General features: G+C 39.1%; 1 protein-coding gene across 1 annotated transcript in view; it reads right to left on the bottom strand.

Moving 5' to 3' along the window:
• Positions 1-19,568, bottom strand: part of tspoap1 (TSPO associated protein 1) — a 66,704-nt gene that overhangs the window by 17,016 nt on the left and 30,120 nt on the right. The window contains exons 6-21 of the mRNA XM_065251117.2: positions 16,657-16,818; positions 16,322-16,405; positions 16,148-16,237; positions 13,791-13,913; positions 13,583-13,687; positions 13,281-13,331; positions 13,102-13,134; positions 11,164-11,335; positions 8,616-8,693; positions 6,476-6,693; positions 5,881-5,987; positions 5,650-5,759; positions 1,594-2,481; positions 1,312-1,463; positions 776-1,240; positions 271-687 (exon numbers count right to left, since the gene is read on the bottom strand). Coding sequence (XP_065107189.1) covers positions 271-687; positions 776-1,240; positions 1,312-1,463; positions 1,594-2,481; positions 5,650-5,759; positions 5,881-5,987; positions 6,476-6,693; positions 8,616-8,693; positions 11,164-11,335; positions 13,102-13,134; positions 13,281-13,331; positions 13,583-13,687; positions 13,791-13,913; positions 16,148-16,237; positions 16,322-16,405; positions 16,657-16,818 — 3,255 coding nt within the window. The remainder of the gene's footprint in view (positions 1-270; positions 688-775; positions 1,241-1,311; positions 1,464-1,593; positions 2,482-5,649; positions 5,760-5,880; positions 5,988-6,475; positions 6,694-8,615; positions 8,694-11,163; positions 11,336-13,101; positions 13,135-13,280; positions 13,332-13,582; positions 13,688-13,790; positions 13,914-16,147; positions 16,238-16,321; positions 16,406-16,656; positions 16,819-19,568) is intronic.

Below are 19,568 nucleotides of genomic sequence, written 5' to 3' on the forward strand. Positions count from 1 at the left end.
GTGCTGCTAGACTTCTCATTCATTCAACTACAAAATCACAGACGTCTGCAAATTTGATGTCAAACGCAAAAATGACTGAAAGGACAAAGGCTTTCTGATCATTTTACTACTGACAGAGTCTAGGACACACAGAAAGTATGATTTCTTAAAACACCTCCAGCATTTATGTAGGATCTGTCAGAAACTTTGGATAAAAGCACCTGCCAAATGCATAAATGTAAATCTGGAACTACTCCACAACTTGTCCTCAGACCTGATTTAGAAACAGACCTTTATTCGAGGTTGTGGTACAGGCCGCAGGAACTCCTCAATGGACACCAGTCTGCTGTTCTCACCCTCCTCCTCGGTCTCTGACTCGAATGGTGATTGATTGGGAGGTCTCAGTGGGTGTGTATCCAAGACGTTGAGAGGGTCTTTACTGGGGATGTCGACATTGGAGTGGGTGGAACTGGATAATGGCGTGTGAAGTTTGGCACAAGGTTCCTCCAAGAAGTCAGAAAGGGAAGCGACAGGACGCTGGGCACCTGGGGTGTCTTTCTCTCTAATGGGGTTTAGCGCACTACTGCCCTGCACTGGAGCAAGGGGCACGGGCACAGGTGGTGGAACAGCCACAGGAGTGCATGGTGGTGGTAAAGCCATTGACACAGGCAGGGACGGAGGTGTTGTAAGGGTCACAGGCACCTTCACCTGTTGATAAATACACAGTGTGTATTAGATTACAGACATTAACTACACACAGAGACGCAGTAGCTGAAACAACCGCGATAAGACTCACCACTGAGTTATTATGAGAGGCAGATAGTGATGGAGGATCCTCTGCTGTCATGGCAACTGACGCTGGGTTTGCCCAGGCTTCTACACATGTTGCAGTGGGCAGAGTCACCTCACGAGCGGCCGCCGTGGATGTGTTGATGTAGACTCCTCTGACGGGACCGGTGGAGCATTCTTCTGGCATCGCAGGAATTTTGGCAGCAGAGAAAGACGTGGCACAGACAGCAGGCTCTGAGTTGGCACTGGTGTTAAGGAGACTGGAGTCCGCTGGCACAGACTGGCACTGAGGCAGTGAGCTACCAGACATAATAGCAGGCAGTTTGGCAGGAACGTTCACCGGCAACGAATCCATAGACTCACCGAACGCCGACATGGTTCGTACGGTTAGCTCGTGGGCTGCCTGTAACGTCTGAATCTGTGATGGACCAATCAGAGCACTGCCTGCTGTGGGTGATGACACCTCTAATACCTGAAAAAAAAAAGAGTTTGTAAGACTCAAAATCCAAGTCCAAATTGTTCTTTTTTTAAGAATAAACAGACCTTCTTCTTGTCTGCATAGATACTGTAGCCAGTGACTCTGACACCGTTGGATGTCCCGGCAGCGTCGATGGTAACGGGCAGCCAGCTGATCTGAGCAATTCCTGGAGATGGACCGTGTTCCAGTTGAACATCCAGAGGAGCATCAGGAGGACCTAAACACGAAAGATTTAAAAATCAAACCATAGGACTTACAACAAAAACACTGAGATCTAAGCGTTTTTCTTTGTAATCTCTCATCACAATGTAATAACTTGTTTCATGTTGCAGCAGTTTACATCTCACCTTCAGTCAGTGTTGTGAAGGACGTCTCTGCAGTTTTGCGATCTCTGCATTCTGGTGGCAGCTCCAAGGCTGTGCGATGAGGCCTGGCCTCCACTTTAACACGGTAATGCAGATTGGGCGTGAGATTACTGAGGCACAATGAATAACATCCCGCTTTGACCAACTCACACTCTTCACCGTTCAAAGACACAATGTGCACATAGTTACTGTTGCTAGGCAGCCAGGTCAGGTTGGCCGAGGTAGCGGTAACGCGCTCGACGCGCAAATGCGTCGGAGCAACGCACACGTCCCGTCCGACGAGCATACTGCAGCGCAGCCGGTCCGAGTTTCCACGCTCTGTTAAGCTCTGTACCGAAATCCGATACGATTTCTGCGCCAAGTCTAACCTTTCCAGAACGGCCTTCATTTGGGTACCAAACGGCACGTTGATCCGCAACTCCTGGTCCACATAGACGTTATAGCTGTAGACAGAACCCCAGCCGGCCGGTATCACCGGAACCTCCCAACCGACAATGATGCTCTTGGCCAGCTGCTTGATCAGTGTCAGTCTGCGGGGGTAAGGCACGGTATCCACCCCGACTTCCTCTAAATCTAAATCCAAACCGTTGGTGAGGGGGGCGGCTGGGGACGAGGCAGAGGGCTTCGCTTTGGCATTGTCACCAGCGGCCGAGGCCGCCGTGGAGGTCTCCGTTCTCTCTGAAACGCTGTGAGCGAAGCGTAAGTGATGTTGGTGTAGTCTCTCGCTGCCACTGTGAAAGCTGCTTTCCTGAAAGGAATTATGGGATATATCGCCAGTCTGATGAGGGTGGCTGCTCATGAAGTCGTCGTCTGATACCCGCTCCACAAAGTTGGAGGGAAGGAGACCTCTCCTCCCATCCATTAGTTCCCCTATAGAGAACAGTACCCAAATGAAACGGCACAAGTAAGTGTAGTGATAGTAAATATGTGTTCTTAGTAGGGATGGGAATTGATAAGAATTTAACGATTCCGATTCCATTATCGATGTTGCTTATCAATCCGATTCCTTATCGATTCTCTTATCGATTCTCATTGGGTGAGGGAATAAGTACAAATTTGTATGTTTGTATTAACTCGCTTTAATATCTGTTCAGAAGACACAGAACAGAGTATACACACATTATGTCTAGCAACCTCATGAACAAACTTAAAAGTAGGTGAGCTACTTCTTAAAGTAAAGTCCAGGGACCTATAGTCTAGGGCAGTGTTTCTCAACCAGTAAATGTGATAGGACTAGGAATTAATAAAACAGAACTAGACTGACATAAAACCTGCAACTTTTGGTCATGCATGCATTTGTTATTATCTTTTAAAGACATGATGCTGGACAAAATACAGCAAATAAACCTACCGAAATGCAGAGGCATCTACTGTTGCAAACGGATGCAAACCCTTTACCACAAACTTAGTCACTGCTCGGCAGAGGGGGACACTACTTGAGTATTTTAGTTTCATTTTCCAAGCATCTGTGCTTTATCAGAGTGTTGTCTTGGAAAAAAATTACTTTACTTTACTAACAAATGTTCACTACATTCTAAAGCATAGAATCATACTGTGTATTTATATTGCATATTAAAATTGATTTAATACATAATTACATAAAAATTGTGTACTTTTACTTTTCTTGAGTAAAAGTACTTTTTACTTAAGTAAAAGTAAAAAACATTACTAGATTTTTAATGTACTTAAATATTAAATATAAACCAAAAACTTGAAATTATGAAATGTAGTGGAGTTACAATTATGATAATATTTGGAATGCATGTTTTCAAAAAAATACAAAAACACTGATAAAATACAAATACTTGAAAATGTACTTTTAAATAGAAATACTTAAGTAGTGTCCGCCTCTACTGCTCGGTGAAATGTGTTTATCCTCGCCTCGGTCATTTTATTCCTCCCTGCCTCTGTAAACGGAGTAGCTAGAGGTCCACGAAAGATACTTTCTGCAATCTCTCTGAGCCAGTGTGAGAGCCAGCCAGACTCTGGCCGTCAGCAATTTGATGGACAATGACACCGGATATTATCCGTATAGTAAAAGTTTACATAATGAAATGGCGCTCACATTAACATTAACACATTACCTTCTGCATTAATAACAGATGGCGTCCCGTTAGCTCCGCTGGTGCTTGACTCACTGGTGTTGTTGTGTATAGTGTATCAAACACGCGACAGTCCTGCAACGCGACCGTATTGTCTTATGTTTGCGTGAAATATAAGTTACTGATTCAACTGTTTCAGTGTTTCGCGAAGCCTCGCTCTGCCCACCACAAAATATAACCAAACTTTGGATCGTTCTGCCTCTATGCAATGTTTGCTGCGTTCTAAACCAAAACAACACAGCGTGTGTGTGACGTCATTTGCAACGAGCGGAACCGATAAGCGGAATCGTTAAGCAGGCATGCTTACGGTTCAATGGAATCGATTCACTGGGAACCGGTTCTTAAGTAGAACCGGTTCTCGATTCCCATCCCTAGTTCTTAGTTTGTCACACCACAGAAAATGTGTTATTAAAGGAACAATATGTAAGAAATTTATATAATTGAATCATAAAATGGCCCTGATATGTCACTAGACATTAAGAAATCATTTTCATTTCAAATACTTATGTCATTGACAACAGTGGTCCAGCCAGGATATTGTCATTTAAAAAGTGGAGTTGCAGCCCTCAACTGATATTATGTTGTCATTTTGTGTATTGGCCACAAGTTTTGTGATTGCAGTACCAGTTTTGGCCACAATCCTACATACTGTTCCTTTAACCACCAAGACAAATTTAAATGATAAAAAACTTGCCAAGTAAGTTATACAAATTTGCAAAAAACAGGCAGAATTCTCATCTCTAAACCGCGGAGGCGTGTCCGCTGTCTGCACTGAAACCAGCACACTCAAGGAAAAGCCACTGTCTCTCTCAACTATCAAATACCACTACAACCTAAATGAATGCTAGCGCTTGGGTTAGGGGGCGGGGCCATGCTCAGAGGCTCCAGTGCATCATCAAGCCACCAAACCGCCCCCCAAATAAATCCTGAACATAGAAATGTGAAAAAACTGTAACACCACAATTCAGTACTACATAGTTCACAGTCTTTTTAATGTGTTTCAGTAATACATGTTTAGAAACAATTCTCTGAAATAAATATAACTTTTTAATATAACTATTAATTAGCTATGGGTAACAGGCTTATAAAGGTCAAAAATATGCAGGGATGTATGAATAAATATCATAAAAATCCAAAACTATTGGTATCTATCAGTATTGTTAGATGTAATTCTAAGTCTCTAAATATCGGAATTAGCACAAAAATGTTGCAACGATGTATCTCTAGTAAAAATACATGCAAAATAATAACTAGAGTTTAAGAAGTAACTCTTTCACTGTCAGCATTTAAAAAAAAGCTGCTAGCCAGTGCCAGCATGTTTTATAATTTTCACAAAAGTTTAATGCCTTCCAGAAAATATTCTTCTTCAAATATATAAACATACAATATAAAAAAAACAAACAGGCAATCTGCTTTTAAACAAAAAACCTTTACCCTATCTTTATTTGTTCTCAGTTAAAACCTCTCAAATATGGGTAGGTTTCTTCAAAAATACAAAATTTTGAGCAAAAAGCTGAGATAATTGCATTTTTGTAAAGGACTTTTGTTAGAGATCAGATTCAGAGCGATGATCAAAACAGACACAGATTTTTCACTGTTTTTAAATCAGTGGATGTTTTATAAGTTGTGTAAGAGCACCACCTAGTGGAAAACAGCGCAAATATGGATTGCCGTAAAAACTCGTCATTGGCGGGGAAGCGTTTTCTCTTAATTGACGAGATAACTCAAAGTTTTGAGACAGCCACAGTTTAAACACCGCAGTGACTGAACACTCAAGATAATTCAGCGCTTATGAGCCAAAAGACAAAAACATTTCTGTGTTGCTAAATCTGATAATTAAACAACTCTGATTTGAACTGAATCCTCAATGACAATCATCTGTGACTAATGTTTGCGTTTTACAAACGCTTCACTTTTGAGTGATCAACAAACTCACCCTCATAAAAGCCGTCATCGTCCATGTCTCCATACACATAGATGTATTCACCCGCTGTGAGAGGCAGCTCGACCTCAGGGTTATCATTAGGACCCTCATACGGATTGTAACTGCGTTCAGAACAACAAAAAACCCAAATATTATCGCATTCAGCAAAATCATTTCATTTACACAAAGGTAAAAAGGCCTCCTTGCATGTATCTGGAGAAGGTCACATCAGTTAAAGTTTACCTGTAACGTGCGATGAAGACCTGGAGTTTAGCTGCTCCTTTACTGACTGAATACAGCGCTGGAGAAACATCAATATCCAAATCTTCAACCTCACTGGCAGTGTCCACCTGACACACAACACAACACAATCATATAAACTAAACATCAGCAATAACCCAAATCATTTTCTGAATGCGATAAAAAGGTTAAAGACCACACAACAATAAGTCATCATGTAAATACAGTGATGTGATATTACAGTGAGTAAAAGTTATCGAGTCATGCAGGCTGTATTTATAGCTCCAGGCTAAAACCTTTTATGGATAATCACTTACAACTACTACAACCTTCGTAATCCAGCACAGCATCGGATTATCTCACTGCATATCAGCTTAAACAGCAGCACACGCCCCGGGTAACTACTGCAATCTGACCCGGGAACAGTTGCAACTTTAAAATAATCTTCATTTTAATAATCAGAGCAGAACTGGAAGACGATAAACGGATTACAGAAACTAAAACTGATCCAGTCTGCTATTCAAGCTGTTAAAACTGACCAGCTAAGAAATGATCCCAACATTTCACCCAAAACATAACAAACAGTCTGCTGTGTCACCTCATGTGTTGGGCTGGCCTTTCGGGGACTGGCGGGGCGAGAGCCAGCAGATTTGGGCGAGAGGTGGGTGTCTGATTTGGGTGGTGTCGGGCTGGACGTGGAGCCAGATTTGACGCTGACAGTGGGAAGCTCTCTGTGCTTGATGGTCGGCGAGCGCTCGGGGCGTGACAGCTCTGCTGCGTGTGGAGTCGAACCCGAACACAGCACTGCAGCCACATCTAACACAGGAGGACACGCGATGATATCACTGCATTGCACTGAATTAATCTTTATGACTTGACATATAAAAAATCCTTTTAAATAAAAGTACTGCGGTCACACTGAAAGAAAAATAATAAATACAGTAAATATATATATGTATACATACAGTAAATCATTTTTGGTTGGGTGTCTTGTAGGGTGTAAAGCTGTGTGCACACCGCCATTGACTTTGTCCTTGTGTGTCACCCGTCTCTTTCAATGAGGTAGTCAGTAGGCAATCCTAATTCTGGTTGTAACAATTATAAACAAATGAGTAATTGTCCTTTCAGTAACTGATGAAAGACTGATGATGTAACTCCTATTGGGAGTCACTACCAAAAGTCATCCCTCATTTGCATAAAGTTTACTTTTTTCAAATTCATCGCATAGCCAGACAATTTCCTGTCGCTAAAGATCACTGAGCTTTCATCAAAATAAACAAGATGACCTCGCTTTGCCATTGCAAGTAGTAGCTGGCGGTGTGCACGCAGCTTAACTGTGAGTTAGTCTATAGTTATTACAAAAGGCTTTATATTCAACACATATATAATTGATGTGTCAGGGACTGATAAAAGACCAAAAATGGCACAGTGGATTAAAAAAACAAGCTAATAAAAATGCAAAAACCGTGCAGCATAAATGAAAAAGTGCATGCTATCAGTTTCCTGTCATAAACATGATGATAAAGCAGAAAAAAGGCTATGTTGGGAATGGGCTACCAGCGTGGTCTTTACTAGATGTACAGTACAAAAATAACACCGTTTGAAACAGTAGAAGAAACCATGATGACCTCAGGCTCTGAATGGCCTTTAATCATCAACCTTAGATTGTCCAACATTTATTTCACTTCTGTGCAGCATAAAGTCGAAGTAAACACAACTCTATCGCAGCATTTCTGCCCTTTCTATTGTTGGTTTTAGAGATCCAGTTATCTTCAGTTTTTACCTCAGCTCAATAATCATTAAGTTAAATCATTAAAGTTTCTTTCTTACAAGCTGGGTTTTCATCCCCTGACTTTATGCACATTTTGAAGTATCGCATCAGAAACGAGTGATGGAAACGCCAATTTTTGAATAAAATAAAAGATTTTACGCTCAATTAAGGTGTTTTTATGCGAATAATGGGAGATAAAGATGCATTTAATAAATTCTGTCACAGTAAACATTCAAACCCATGAGACTGATCGTCTAGTTGTTTCCGCTTTATCATATACGGGGCTCAATGTCATCACAATGCCCTTGCTGTTAGTGCCTGCATCAAAAATGCTGCATTCCTTCTTCTGTGCACAGAATTCAGTTTGGCAATTACAAGCTGCACTACTAGTAAAACTCTAACTTGCCCAATCGTTACTAAATGCTGTCCTGCCTCTATTTTCTAAGCGTGGCTTGTTTTATTTACTGTTGGTTACCAGTATCACAATCAATGCTTTGAACAACTTAACGCACCCAATTCGCATTTTTTTTCTTCTTTTTGGCAAATTTTGAAAAGATTCACTAGACGTTTGGATGGAAACCCATCTACTGTTAATTCCTCTTGTCACTTAATCATGTGATTCAGTATTTACTATAGTAACAGTACAGGAGGTATAATAGTGTGCCATTCCAAACATATCCAAGCTGTACATCTGCAAAATAAAACAGCCAACCATTTTCTCACATAGCTGAGTGACATGCAATGCGCCACCAATTATTCATATAATAAAAACTTTACGTCACAATTGTCACTTTCAACACAAGACCATTTAGCAAATCAGAAAGTAGCTTGTATTGTGGTTCCACTGAATGTGTGATCGCCTCTGAACTGTCTATCATTTACTACATGGTGACATTACGTCATTCATGCATGTTCGGTATGTGACACTGTGAACATAGGCTGGAATGATAACCGAGAGTTAAAGTACCAGGCTCAGTGGCATCACAGAGGGCTTCATTACCCTCAAAACTCCAGAATGTGATGTCTTCCCATGAGGCTTTTGTGTCTGGAAAAGAGGATATAATGCAAACACAATCTACTGAAGAAGCTCCACCACAGAAAAGTGGCTCAAAAAGAGCCGTTTACATGACAATTTCAACTGTAAACTGGGAAAGTTTGGCTTTTGGGGTCCTGAAAACACATCCTTTTGATAGTGGAAATCTCTTACACACTCCATATACATGTGGTTGTCACTTCACCTTTTAATGCTTAATCCTGTCCTGTACACACACGTCAGTCATTTACACGACGGACAAGCACACTACAATCGAATTAACTCCAGCAAAATGCAGGTAGTGACAACCACATTTACAGAAACTACATAACCGAACAACTAGTTGTTGATAAACTATTTAAATGTGCATCATGGACATGTAAGCTCTCTCTTCTGAAAAAAGTATTCTGTATGAGCAGTGCAGAAAATGACAGAGGCACGAGCATTTGCTGACGAGTGTTGCCAGGTCTTGCACGAAAAAAGCGAACAAAAAAAATCTAATAATAAACCAAAATTAATCCAAATGCTTTACATCAAAGGTCAAAAAATTGGGACCGGCACGCTTCGTGAGCCAAAAGCTATGCAAGTATAACAAAAGACGAGGACCTGGCAACACTACAAGACAGCGTGATGTGGAGCAGCCTCACAAATGCGTACAACGCCAAGACAGAGGTTTATTGCAAAACATAGCGCTGTAATATTATTTTGGTCAAGGCTGTAAATAAGCACATGAGACGGCAGATTATGGTCATCTATGTGTCAATCATTGCATTTTAAGGAGCGAGTCTTATTTGATCATTTAGGGGATTTAGTCCCGCATTTAAATGTGACTGTCACTCCTGAAAGTTTGCAGTGTGCGTGAGGCCATAGAAACCTGCTGTTTTTCAAGTAACTCTAGTGTCCTTTGAGAAATCTAATTCTGTTCATATAAAATGTCTGTGATTAGCCTGGGTGCCAGCCGATCTTAGCCCCGCCCACCACATTTTGAAAAACGGGAAGATCGGTCTGGGGTTTTTCCGTTGAGGAGCTACTATGCGATTCCCAAATTGTGAGGGCGGGCTTTATACGATGATGGACAGATGATCAACAGTAACGTATCAACCAAGTCACCAAAGAGCGCGTGTGTTGAATCTGTTTACAACGAAATGGCTGCCGCTGGAGAATTCATATGTATGGAATCTGACATTGAGTCTGTTCTGAAAGATATCGACAGAGCATTGGTTTAAAAAGAGGAACAGAGAAACGCGATCAAGGCATTTGTTTATGTTTTCGCCGTCCTTCCTACGGGATTCGGCAAAATTTGTTCGCACTTATGGAGGACAAAGTTAAAGAAGCAACTGAAATTGGTATCACGGCGATGCAACTCGGCGTGCACGACGAGATGGATATAATTAGCGGTTGTTGCCGGCTTCTTTTCGGAAGCCCGGAATCGTGACTGCTGAATAAGTGGAGGGACAAGCTAGGCTCCGATATTTTTCAAGCCAATGTAATGGGTAGCTATCGTCGTGGATGAAGTTCACCTAACGTACAAATGGTAAGAGATAGTCTTACTGTATGACCTAGTAAATACTTAATGTTGTGATATAAATGAAATATTGTGTAAACATAGTAGGTGTTGATGTACGTTCGCTAACTCAGACATAGGATAATCACAATGATGTTAGTATCATTGTAGCAAAATTACTAGCAGTTCGGTCAGGCTGCAAAAGATGACATTTCAACATACGTCACACACTCCGTTGCTCTGATTGGTCGTAGGTCTATCCAATTGAGTGCAGAGGCATTTTTCGATTGAGACACGCCTCATAATTTTAGCTCAATGGAGCGGTATCAGACTCAAATTCTGACTAGAATTGAGTATGACAACGTCAGGCTAGTCTGTGATTGCTTTTACTTTAATTTTACAAAGCTTCTTCTCATTTATTTTGGCCAAATAGCATAATTAACTCTTTCCCCGCCTTTGACAAGTTATCTTGTCAATTAACTTCCCTGACCAGTTTTTATGGCAATCCATATTTCCGCTATTATCCACTAGGTGGTGCTCGTACCCAACTTATAAAACACTGAAGCATCCACTGATCCAAAAACAAATGAAGATTGGAAGAAACTTTCTTTTTTAAAGCAGAAGATCTGTTCTTTCATTTGATATATTGCATGTTTATATATTAATAAAAAAAGTTTTTTGAAAGGGATTAAACTTTTGTGAAAATCATAAAAAATGCTGCCACTGGCTGGCAACTTTTTTCAAAAACGCTGGCGGGAAAAGAGTTAAAGCTAAATTTTGCTATCTGGAGCACCTTCACATTTACAACTTTCCCATCAAACTTCCAAGTAAAATGATCAACGGAAAACATGAAATTTCTAAAAAACCTTCACTAATGAGTCCTAAACCAAACTAACAAACTCCAAAATGAGTAATAATATTACAAACATTGATTTGAAGGTAAAAACACAAAACCTTTATTAGGCAAACCGGTCTCACCAGGAAAGTCCAGACCATTGGTCAGCTGAGTCAGCCTGGAGTCAGACAGCAGGCCGGATCCTGACAGGTCGATCTTTGATGCCTGAACCCGGAATTTATCCAGCTCCTGTGAGAGAAGTCCAAACTGTTGGGTCTGAAGTCGGCATTTGTCCTCCAGATCCCGAACTTTTGCCTACATACAAAAGTGAAAATATATTGAATGTTTCATATGCATAATAGTGAATATGCAAAATATATACATTTGTCTGATGAAGGAACACGAATGTTATTAGCATACCAATGCAATCATACGTTGCAATTGGCCAATCTGAGCATGTGATGGTACAATGAACATGTGAGGAAGCTAAACAATACAATGTCAGCCAATTAGTGTCTCTTCTATCACATTATAACTTACAAGAGTAAAAAAGTATCTGAAGGAAATCATGAATATATCCCACTCTTTCTAGGTTTATCTTCAGTGCTATGTGATTATTTTTCCCCACTAGAGAAAAGATGTAAGTGCCAAGCATCTAATGCAACAGCAAAATAAACCCAACTTGATACATCATTTAAAACGATGGAGGATGAGTTAAACTCATGGGTGTGAAATAATGATTAAAATACACCCTTTAAAGAAACACAAGCCAGTTTTTACTTGACTATAACATGACATATGCACCATCATGTAACTTGCTTTGGCAAAAAAGCATCTTGCAGCAAAACAGACATGGAAAATTGGAGAATGGAAACTGGTGAGTAAAAGTGGGAAGCAGGTGAGGAAAGTAAATAAAATGAGTGAAGGTCTTTGTGCTAAACGTGAAAGACCCAAAACTTTAGAAACGCTGTTGAGTTTGTGAGAGTACAGAGAGTTTACTTTCACTTCCAGCTTTGTGGTTCAGTTTCCTGACACAAACACACACACATGCACACATGAACACACTCTTTTTGACTGCAACTTTATCTGTTACCCTGCTGTCAGCTCTAAAAATAAAGCGAGTTTCCTGTAAAACTCTCACCTCAGATATCTCACCTTAAACTTTAGACATTACACTGCATTTGTATATTGGAACACTGGGGTCATATCAGCAGATTATAACAATAACCAGAGACTAAAGGTTAATTAAACAGTTTACATGTCAGGGACCGGATCTACCAGTATGAACTAACCCTAACTTTGGCCTAAAACACAGATGACTGCGGGTGGGTACATACAGGGTTTCTGAAAGTGTGGTCTGATACCTGCATGCAGTCCAGTGTATTCTGGTTAGCAGTTTACAAAACACAGATTATAAGACACAGAGAGAGAGAGAGAGAGAGAGAGAGAAGAAACATCATGCATTTCAAATGCAGTCAGAGCAGATATTAGTTTAGTTTATTAAACACTGCAATCCAGGACCTGTAGTACAACATCACTGAAGATGGCATCCAAAATCCCACACATTAAAAATATCTAACATTACACTTCATAAGAATATGTTGAAATGTTATATTAGCAAACATGAATATGAGCTGTGTGATCAAAAACATGTTCATGTAGCGTTGGTAGAGCATGACGCGAGAAACACCACGGTCATGGGTTTGAACCCCAGGGAAAACACAAACGGATCAAATGCATCTTAAAATAAACTAAGAGGTTGCAGACTACTTTTATCTATTTTTAAGGCCTTGCTGTATACTTTTAATGACTAAAGTTGAATACTGAATGCTTATTTTATTCAAATTATTTGAATGTTTTTTTATTCCTACTGGCATCTTTTGTCACTTCTTGTGTTGAAAGAAACAGCTATTTTGTTTGTAAAATAACCATGCCTTTAAAGTACTTATGACTTCAAATATGAAAATAGGTCAACAGAGCCCTCTGCAGGATGAAGACGCAATCATCAGTGATGTCATTCTGAGAGAGAAACAGGAAGTAGAACACATCAGACAGGAAGTGCACACTAGTTTGTACTGTACCAGCTCTCTGTGCAATACAAGCTGCACCAGATCCTGAGAATGAGACGATGCAGTTAAACGACACCATACACACGACAACAAAACACAATTCACAAACAGTTTGACCAACTTCAAATGATTTAGAAAAACACAAAGATGAGACGAAAACAAGATGTAAAGCAAAGAGGTTTGAAACTCACCTCCAACATCTGCACGACACCTTCATGTTCACGCTTGGCAAATAACTGAGCCTGTGAAGCAATGAAACATCTCTTATAAAATACACAAAGATATGATACAAGAGTCATTCAGTTAATAAAAGCTAAGTCAGAACAGCGGAGGGCGATCTCATGCATCACAAAATCAACAGCCAAGCTAATTTTTTAATAAAGGTGTAATTTCAAGTAAATACTAAGAATTTTTTTCTTGAAAATCATTTTTTGCAATGCATATTCCTCAACATAGTGTCATTAAAGCTGGAGAATTTTTTTACAATACCGACCCGCTGTAGTCGTTTAATTTCATCCTGTTTGAATTTGAGGATAGCCAGTGCCTGCTCGTGTTCCAGTTCCAGCTGCTGTCTGCGCTCGGCGACCTCTCGCATGTGCTGCGATCGCATGCAAAACACACAGAAAGCGCACCAATGACGGTTTATACATCTTGAAAGCAATGTACTGTAGTTCCCGAGTGCTGCTTCTGGAGAACGTTACCTTCAGGACCTGCTCTAGGTTCTCCAGCTTTGCACGCAGTCGCTGGTTCTCCTCCAGAACAGAACTATGCTGAGCGTTTAACACACAGAGCCGTTCCTTTAGCTCCTCATTTTCAGCCCGAGTCTACACAACACAGACACACAAATACATGCAACGTATAAATCAATAAATCATTTCACTGCTTTCAGATCTTCAGCTTAAATGGACAGAACGTCTGTGCTTTATTCACTTTTGTAATCTGGTTTCCATAAATGGGTATTAGGGAGCGTTAACACCAAAGAGTTTATACACGGCTGAAAATGGCAGGCAGACACCGACTGTAGGCCCTTGAAAGCTTTCTTCAGCTTAGCGCTTTGGTTGCTATGATACTTCATTTTTTTATCAGTGGTTGGTTGTTGTGATATTTGTCTGACCCTCCTCCACTGTGATTGGATGGCAGACTGAGAAGTGACATTTTTTAACATTCGCCGTTCAGTGTGGAAAAAACACCTTGTGCGGGGCGCAGAGCGGACAACACGCTGGCGTTTTTAGAAAATGTAGCGCTTCCATTGGAAACAATTGAAAACATATGCCAAACAACGCTTTTGTGTGCATGCTACCTTAAGCCCTAAGTACATAGGCACTGATTTCTTTTTCCGTCTGTGGGTGCTTGTCAACAACATCACACAGCGCTTAGGTTGCTTAGCAACGGCAGAGGCTACGGGAGCGCCTAAGCACTTCGGAAAAAGGATCAAAGAGGCGTGGTTTTCGACACAAAGTGTGAAATTCCCCTTTGGGGATTCACATTTTGCGTCTTTTGTGCGCTCAAGTTTGTTATTTTAAATGTAGGCATGTGGTACATGCGCTCATAATGGAAGCGACGCGGTGGCGACAAGCATGCGGTGCAATGCGCTCATTTTTAATCAAGCGCATCCGCACCGATCGAGGTAAAAACATCCCAACTTTTCAGAATGCCGCAAGCGCACCGCAGGTCATGTGACAAGAACCAACCGACGATCGTGTTTTCCGTGCAGTTTTAGACGCGAAATGTTAACCGCCCCTTTTTCAGCTTATTCATCAAAGCATTTTACATCTCGCGAGATCGACCAATCATAGAGGCTCCCAAATTTCAAATGCATTTTTGATTACAATTAATTGAGCACATCTGCCGTTTTTCCGTGGGTGCTCGGCCTTTTTGGTGGGTGCTCAAGCACCGGAGCATCCATGTTATCGGACTTTTAGGTATTTTTAAATTTCTAAGCATATGCGAGGGTCCGCGTATAGTTCATGTCATGTGCAATGTACGCGCATTGCTGGATTTGTTGCAAATGCACACGTACAAGTTAAATGAAGTATACTTAAGTATATGCTCATTTACACGTAAAAATATAAGTACATGTGACCCTTTACTGTATGCTTTTGTACTTAACCCTTGTGCATTGTTCTGATTCAATACCCTTTCATGTTGTTAGTGGACAAAAAAAGGCCATTTAATTAAATGGCTGTAAAAATGTACCATGAATTGTTGTGGGTTTTTTATTTTGCAAAGGGGTAAAGTTTGTCATTTTTACTGTTGATCACCATGTGGCACCCTTACCCCTTTAGTAGGCCTGTGCAAAAAACAGAGCATAATTTCTGGTTTGTACAATGAGTTATATGAAGTATAATCACAAAAGAACACAAAGAATCAATAATGCATGATAATAAGTTGTCATGACTCAAAAAAATTTCAACTGGGCAAAAATGGCCACAAACAATAAATGAGGGAGAACATTTTTTATCTGATGTTACACAAAAACTAAAAATGCATCAAAGCCAATGTTTTTACCAATCTTTTACATGCCCGAGACTGTGAAATGGGTAAAAAAATCCAGTCCACAATAACTTTTTATATTAAAAATATGTCATTTTGTGTGGTTTTTTCCCAAATCAGTGACACCACTTATAAAATTGGCAATTTAAGAGTTAAAATCATAGAATTTTTGTAAACATTTGGTAGTTTTGTATAGTACTGCAGTTGTTTAACAGATTTATGCAAAAAATGGGGACAAAAAATATTCATCTGATACATTTTTACAGCGGTTTAATTTAGTGGCCATTTAATTAAATGAATTTAAACAACATGAAAGGGTAGTAAATTTGCCCATGGTATATTGTCGAGTTTTTTTTTTTTCAAAGCATTTTCTTAAAATATGTGTAAATATAAGATTTTTCACCAAAAATCATTCCATTTGCTGAAACACAAAGTTGTGGCCAAAAAGACAAAATAAAGAAAAAAAAATGTCCACAAATGGCCCCAACAAGAAATAAGGGTTAATGTTGACTAAATTAACCATTAAATTATATCCACATATACTTTAGAAAACACTAACACAAACCTGCTCAAGCAGATAAGTTTTCTTCCTGAGGACTTCAGCCTCATCCACTAACAGCTCATTTCTGCTGCGCTCGGCCTGGAGCTGGTTCTCCTGTTACACAAACAAACACACAAACACGTGTGTTATCCAGCCACACATACACAAGACATTAGTGAATTTGAAACAAACACTTACCAAATCGAGACATCGCTTTCTCCTCTTCTTTACTTCATGCTCGAGAACTTCACATTCTTTCCTCTTCCCGCTGAGCTCACGTTCCTGAAAAAAAAAAAATCCCAATCTCAAGTCATTCAGACACATGGATATAACACACAACACAATCTCTCTTGTGCCTCACGTGATTTTGTTTAATGTTTAAAAATGTATTACAGAAAGTCTAAAAAACAACAGCATACAGGTGTGTAACATGAGAGTGGGTAAATAAATACAATTTTTTTGCATTTGATGACTGAGATATAAATGTATGCACATATATCTGCATATTAATGAGATTAAAATGTGTCCCTTACCAGCGACTGAAGATGGTCTTCTGTGGTCTGCTCCTCCTGGTGGTTGGGGCTTGTGGTCTGTTTAGGTTTTAATTGTTCTTCTGACTCCTCCCCCTCACAAAGAGTCTCCTCCCCCTTAACAGGGGCCTCATCTACAACTGTGACTGGGGTTTCAAATCCAACCTGCATGGAGATTAAAACATAAACATTTATAAACGACAAGCAAACATGTAGGAGGAAGGATTTACAAAGAAGAAGGCAGGGAATGTCTCCGTTTGTCAAAACTTGTTCTGCAGACAGACTCAGGGTTTAGATTAATCCAGGACTAGGTCTTAGTTATATTAGGTCATTTAAGTCGTTTTTACAAACATACCTCATAAATATTTCTTACTGATGTATGTTAAAGGTGGTGTGTGTGTACATTTGAGCGGCATCTAGTGGTAAGATTGCGAATTGCAATCAACAGCTCACCCCTCAATTTTAAAACACGCATGGTAGCCGCCACAGGACAAACATGTTGTCATTTGAGACAACGTATAGACAAAACACGATCTATAAAGCAGTTTGTCCGTTTAGGGCTGATGTAGAAACATGATGCTGACTTCCAAGTAAGGGGACCCACCGTGTGTAGATAAAAATAGTAAGGTAATTAAAAACAGTATGGTTCATTATATTACACAAAGCACCTTTAAAATATGTCTTTAAAAAGGTTTTTTAAATTGAGCCAGCTTAAACAGGCATTTTAGTCTGGGACCAGGATAAGCCCCGTCCGGAAAACTGTCCCTAAAGTGTCTACTGTGTCATGTCTAACTAATGTCAAAAATATATATATATTTATGGAAAATACTTGATTCTGATGAAAATGAAATGTGTACATTTCTTAAACTTGTTGTGTGACTCTGAAATATTTATTTCTTCACTCTTAGAAAGGATATTAACACATTGTGTAATTTTCTGTTGATTTTGTGCTAAAAGTAACACAAAATGTGTTGTTTCAATAATAACACAGAGATGGGTTGATTCTGGGACAACGCAATTAGGGTGTTGTCCCAGAATCAATACTAATGTGTTGTTTTTAACACCTCTGTTCTAAGAGTGTTGATGTGCAATATTTCAAATATATCAGAAATTTGGTCTCTTCACTCAGAAGGCCAAGGGTGAAGCCTTAGTGGTTATTTTAGTAGTGACCGTACCTGCTTATGCTTTATGTGAAAGTATTTTACTGTGGCCAACAACAGAATAACCGACTAACAGGTCTGCATGCAACACTTTCACTAAACGGTTAGCAGGGTCAAAAGCTGTTGTGTCAGACTATAATCTCTTGTATATTATAGTAGTAACATCTTAATGGGTTGCTGTTGCTCAAAATTTTATTCGGAATATGTGACCCTGTCTGTGAAAAAATTATTCATTCAATTTACTAAATTTTTTTAAGGTAAGTGGTTGCAATCAATTTATTTAAGCTACATTTAAACAAAAAAGATTAGTTAAGTAAAATAAAATAGAAAAAGTTTGTTTAAATGTAGCTTAAATAAATTGATTGCAACCACTTACCTTTGAAAAATTATTTATTCAATTTACAAAAATTTTTTGTGTATTGTTTTCTACAAAATTATTCTACATGATCTAAATAACATTCTATGAAAATGTAATCTTGATGCCTTTAATATTGACTGCGTAAAACCATGACAAAGATTGAAATCAATGAGTGAAATCAAACTTTGATGCTCCTCATCTCATCATTAGATTATAAAACTTTAGTCTGGATTTCACAGACAGGGTCACATATTCATCATTAAAACCACTTGTGTGCAATTTTCATCAAACAACAATAATAGGGAATAACATGTGAAAAATCTGCGCACAATCAGCTGCAATATGAACACACACTACAAAAACCTTTCATTAGCTAAAAGTGAAGGCTTATCATTACTCGAGTCCAAGCACAACTCTATACTTTTCTCATACAATATGTGACATCTGTTTCATCTTATCGTACGTCCTGGTGAGTTAAATACGATCCAGAACCGAGTTCAAAAGTTTCTTGAGCTAAAGGACATGTTGATGATCATCTTGCAAAAATAATTTCTGGCTGTCATTTGCAATGAATATGGCATGAAATGAATCAAGTTAAAGTGCAGTGATGGCAATTATCCAGATAACCAGGTTATAATCTAATGTCCCTGAAACACCTGCAGAATGACAGATTTAATTCATCCACCTGCCATCAGTACAACTGTTTCATTCACTGTCACGTGACTCAAATGAACCTGTGATTGTTTGAGAAGAGAAAGACTGTAGATTTCTTTCTTTTTCTTTCTCTTTCTTTCTTTCTTTCTTTCTTTCTTTCTTTCTTTCTTTCTTTCTTTCTTTCTTTCTTTCTTTCTTTCTTTCCTTTTCTTTTCAATGCCATACCAGCTTCTAAGGCTATATTCATGGCAAGAATAAAGTGCAGTTAAATAAAGTAAGTCTTGAAAAGATGTACATAACTGCTAAAAAAAAATGCAAGGAAAAAATTATTTAAATGAAATATCATGTGAAGAGTCAGGCAGCTAGTTGTGGAAATGCACTTTTACTGTTTTTCACCATAAATTTTACAGTGACTGAAATTTTTTTTTACTTGCAGAAACTGTACTTTTAACAACATTTATCATAATACTGCATGTATAATCCAGTTGAATATTATAGGGATTTTTACCATAAAATATATAAATTTTTTTACTTTATTTTACCATGAAATTAAATGTAATGTTTGTTAAATCTGTTACAGTTTTTAATTGTACATGTCAAGGTTTTTTTGAGTTAACCAAGTAATGTTTTTAGCTGTAGCATTTCTAAATTTTTTTACTGTTAAAATTACAAACATTTTTACATTATACTGTAAAGAATAATATTGCACTACCAATATAAAATACTATTTACTGTAACCAGAG

The sequence above is a fragment of the Paramisgurnus dabryanus genome, chromosome 5 (assembly GCF_030506205.2).
Source record: "Paramisgurnus dabryanus chromosome 5, PD_genome_1.1, whole genome shotgun sequence".
In the NCBI taxonomy this organism is placed as follows: domain Eukaryota; kingdom Metazoa; phylum Chordata; class Actinopteri; order Cypriniformes; family Cobitidae; genus Paramisgurnus; species Paramisgurnus dabryanus.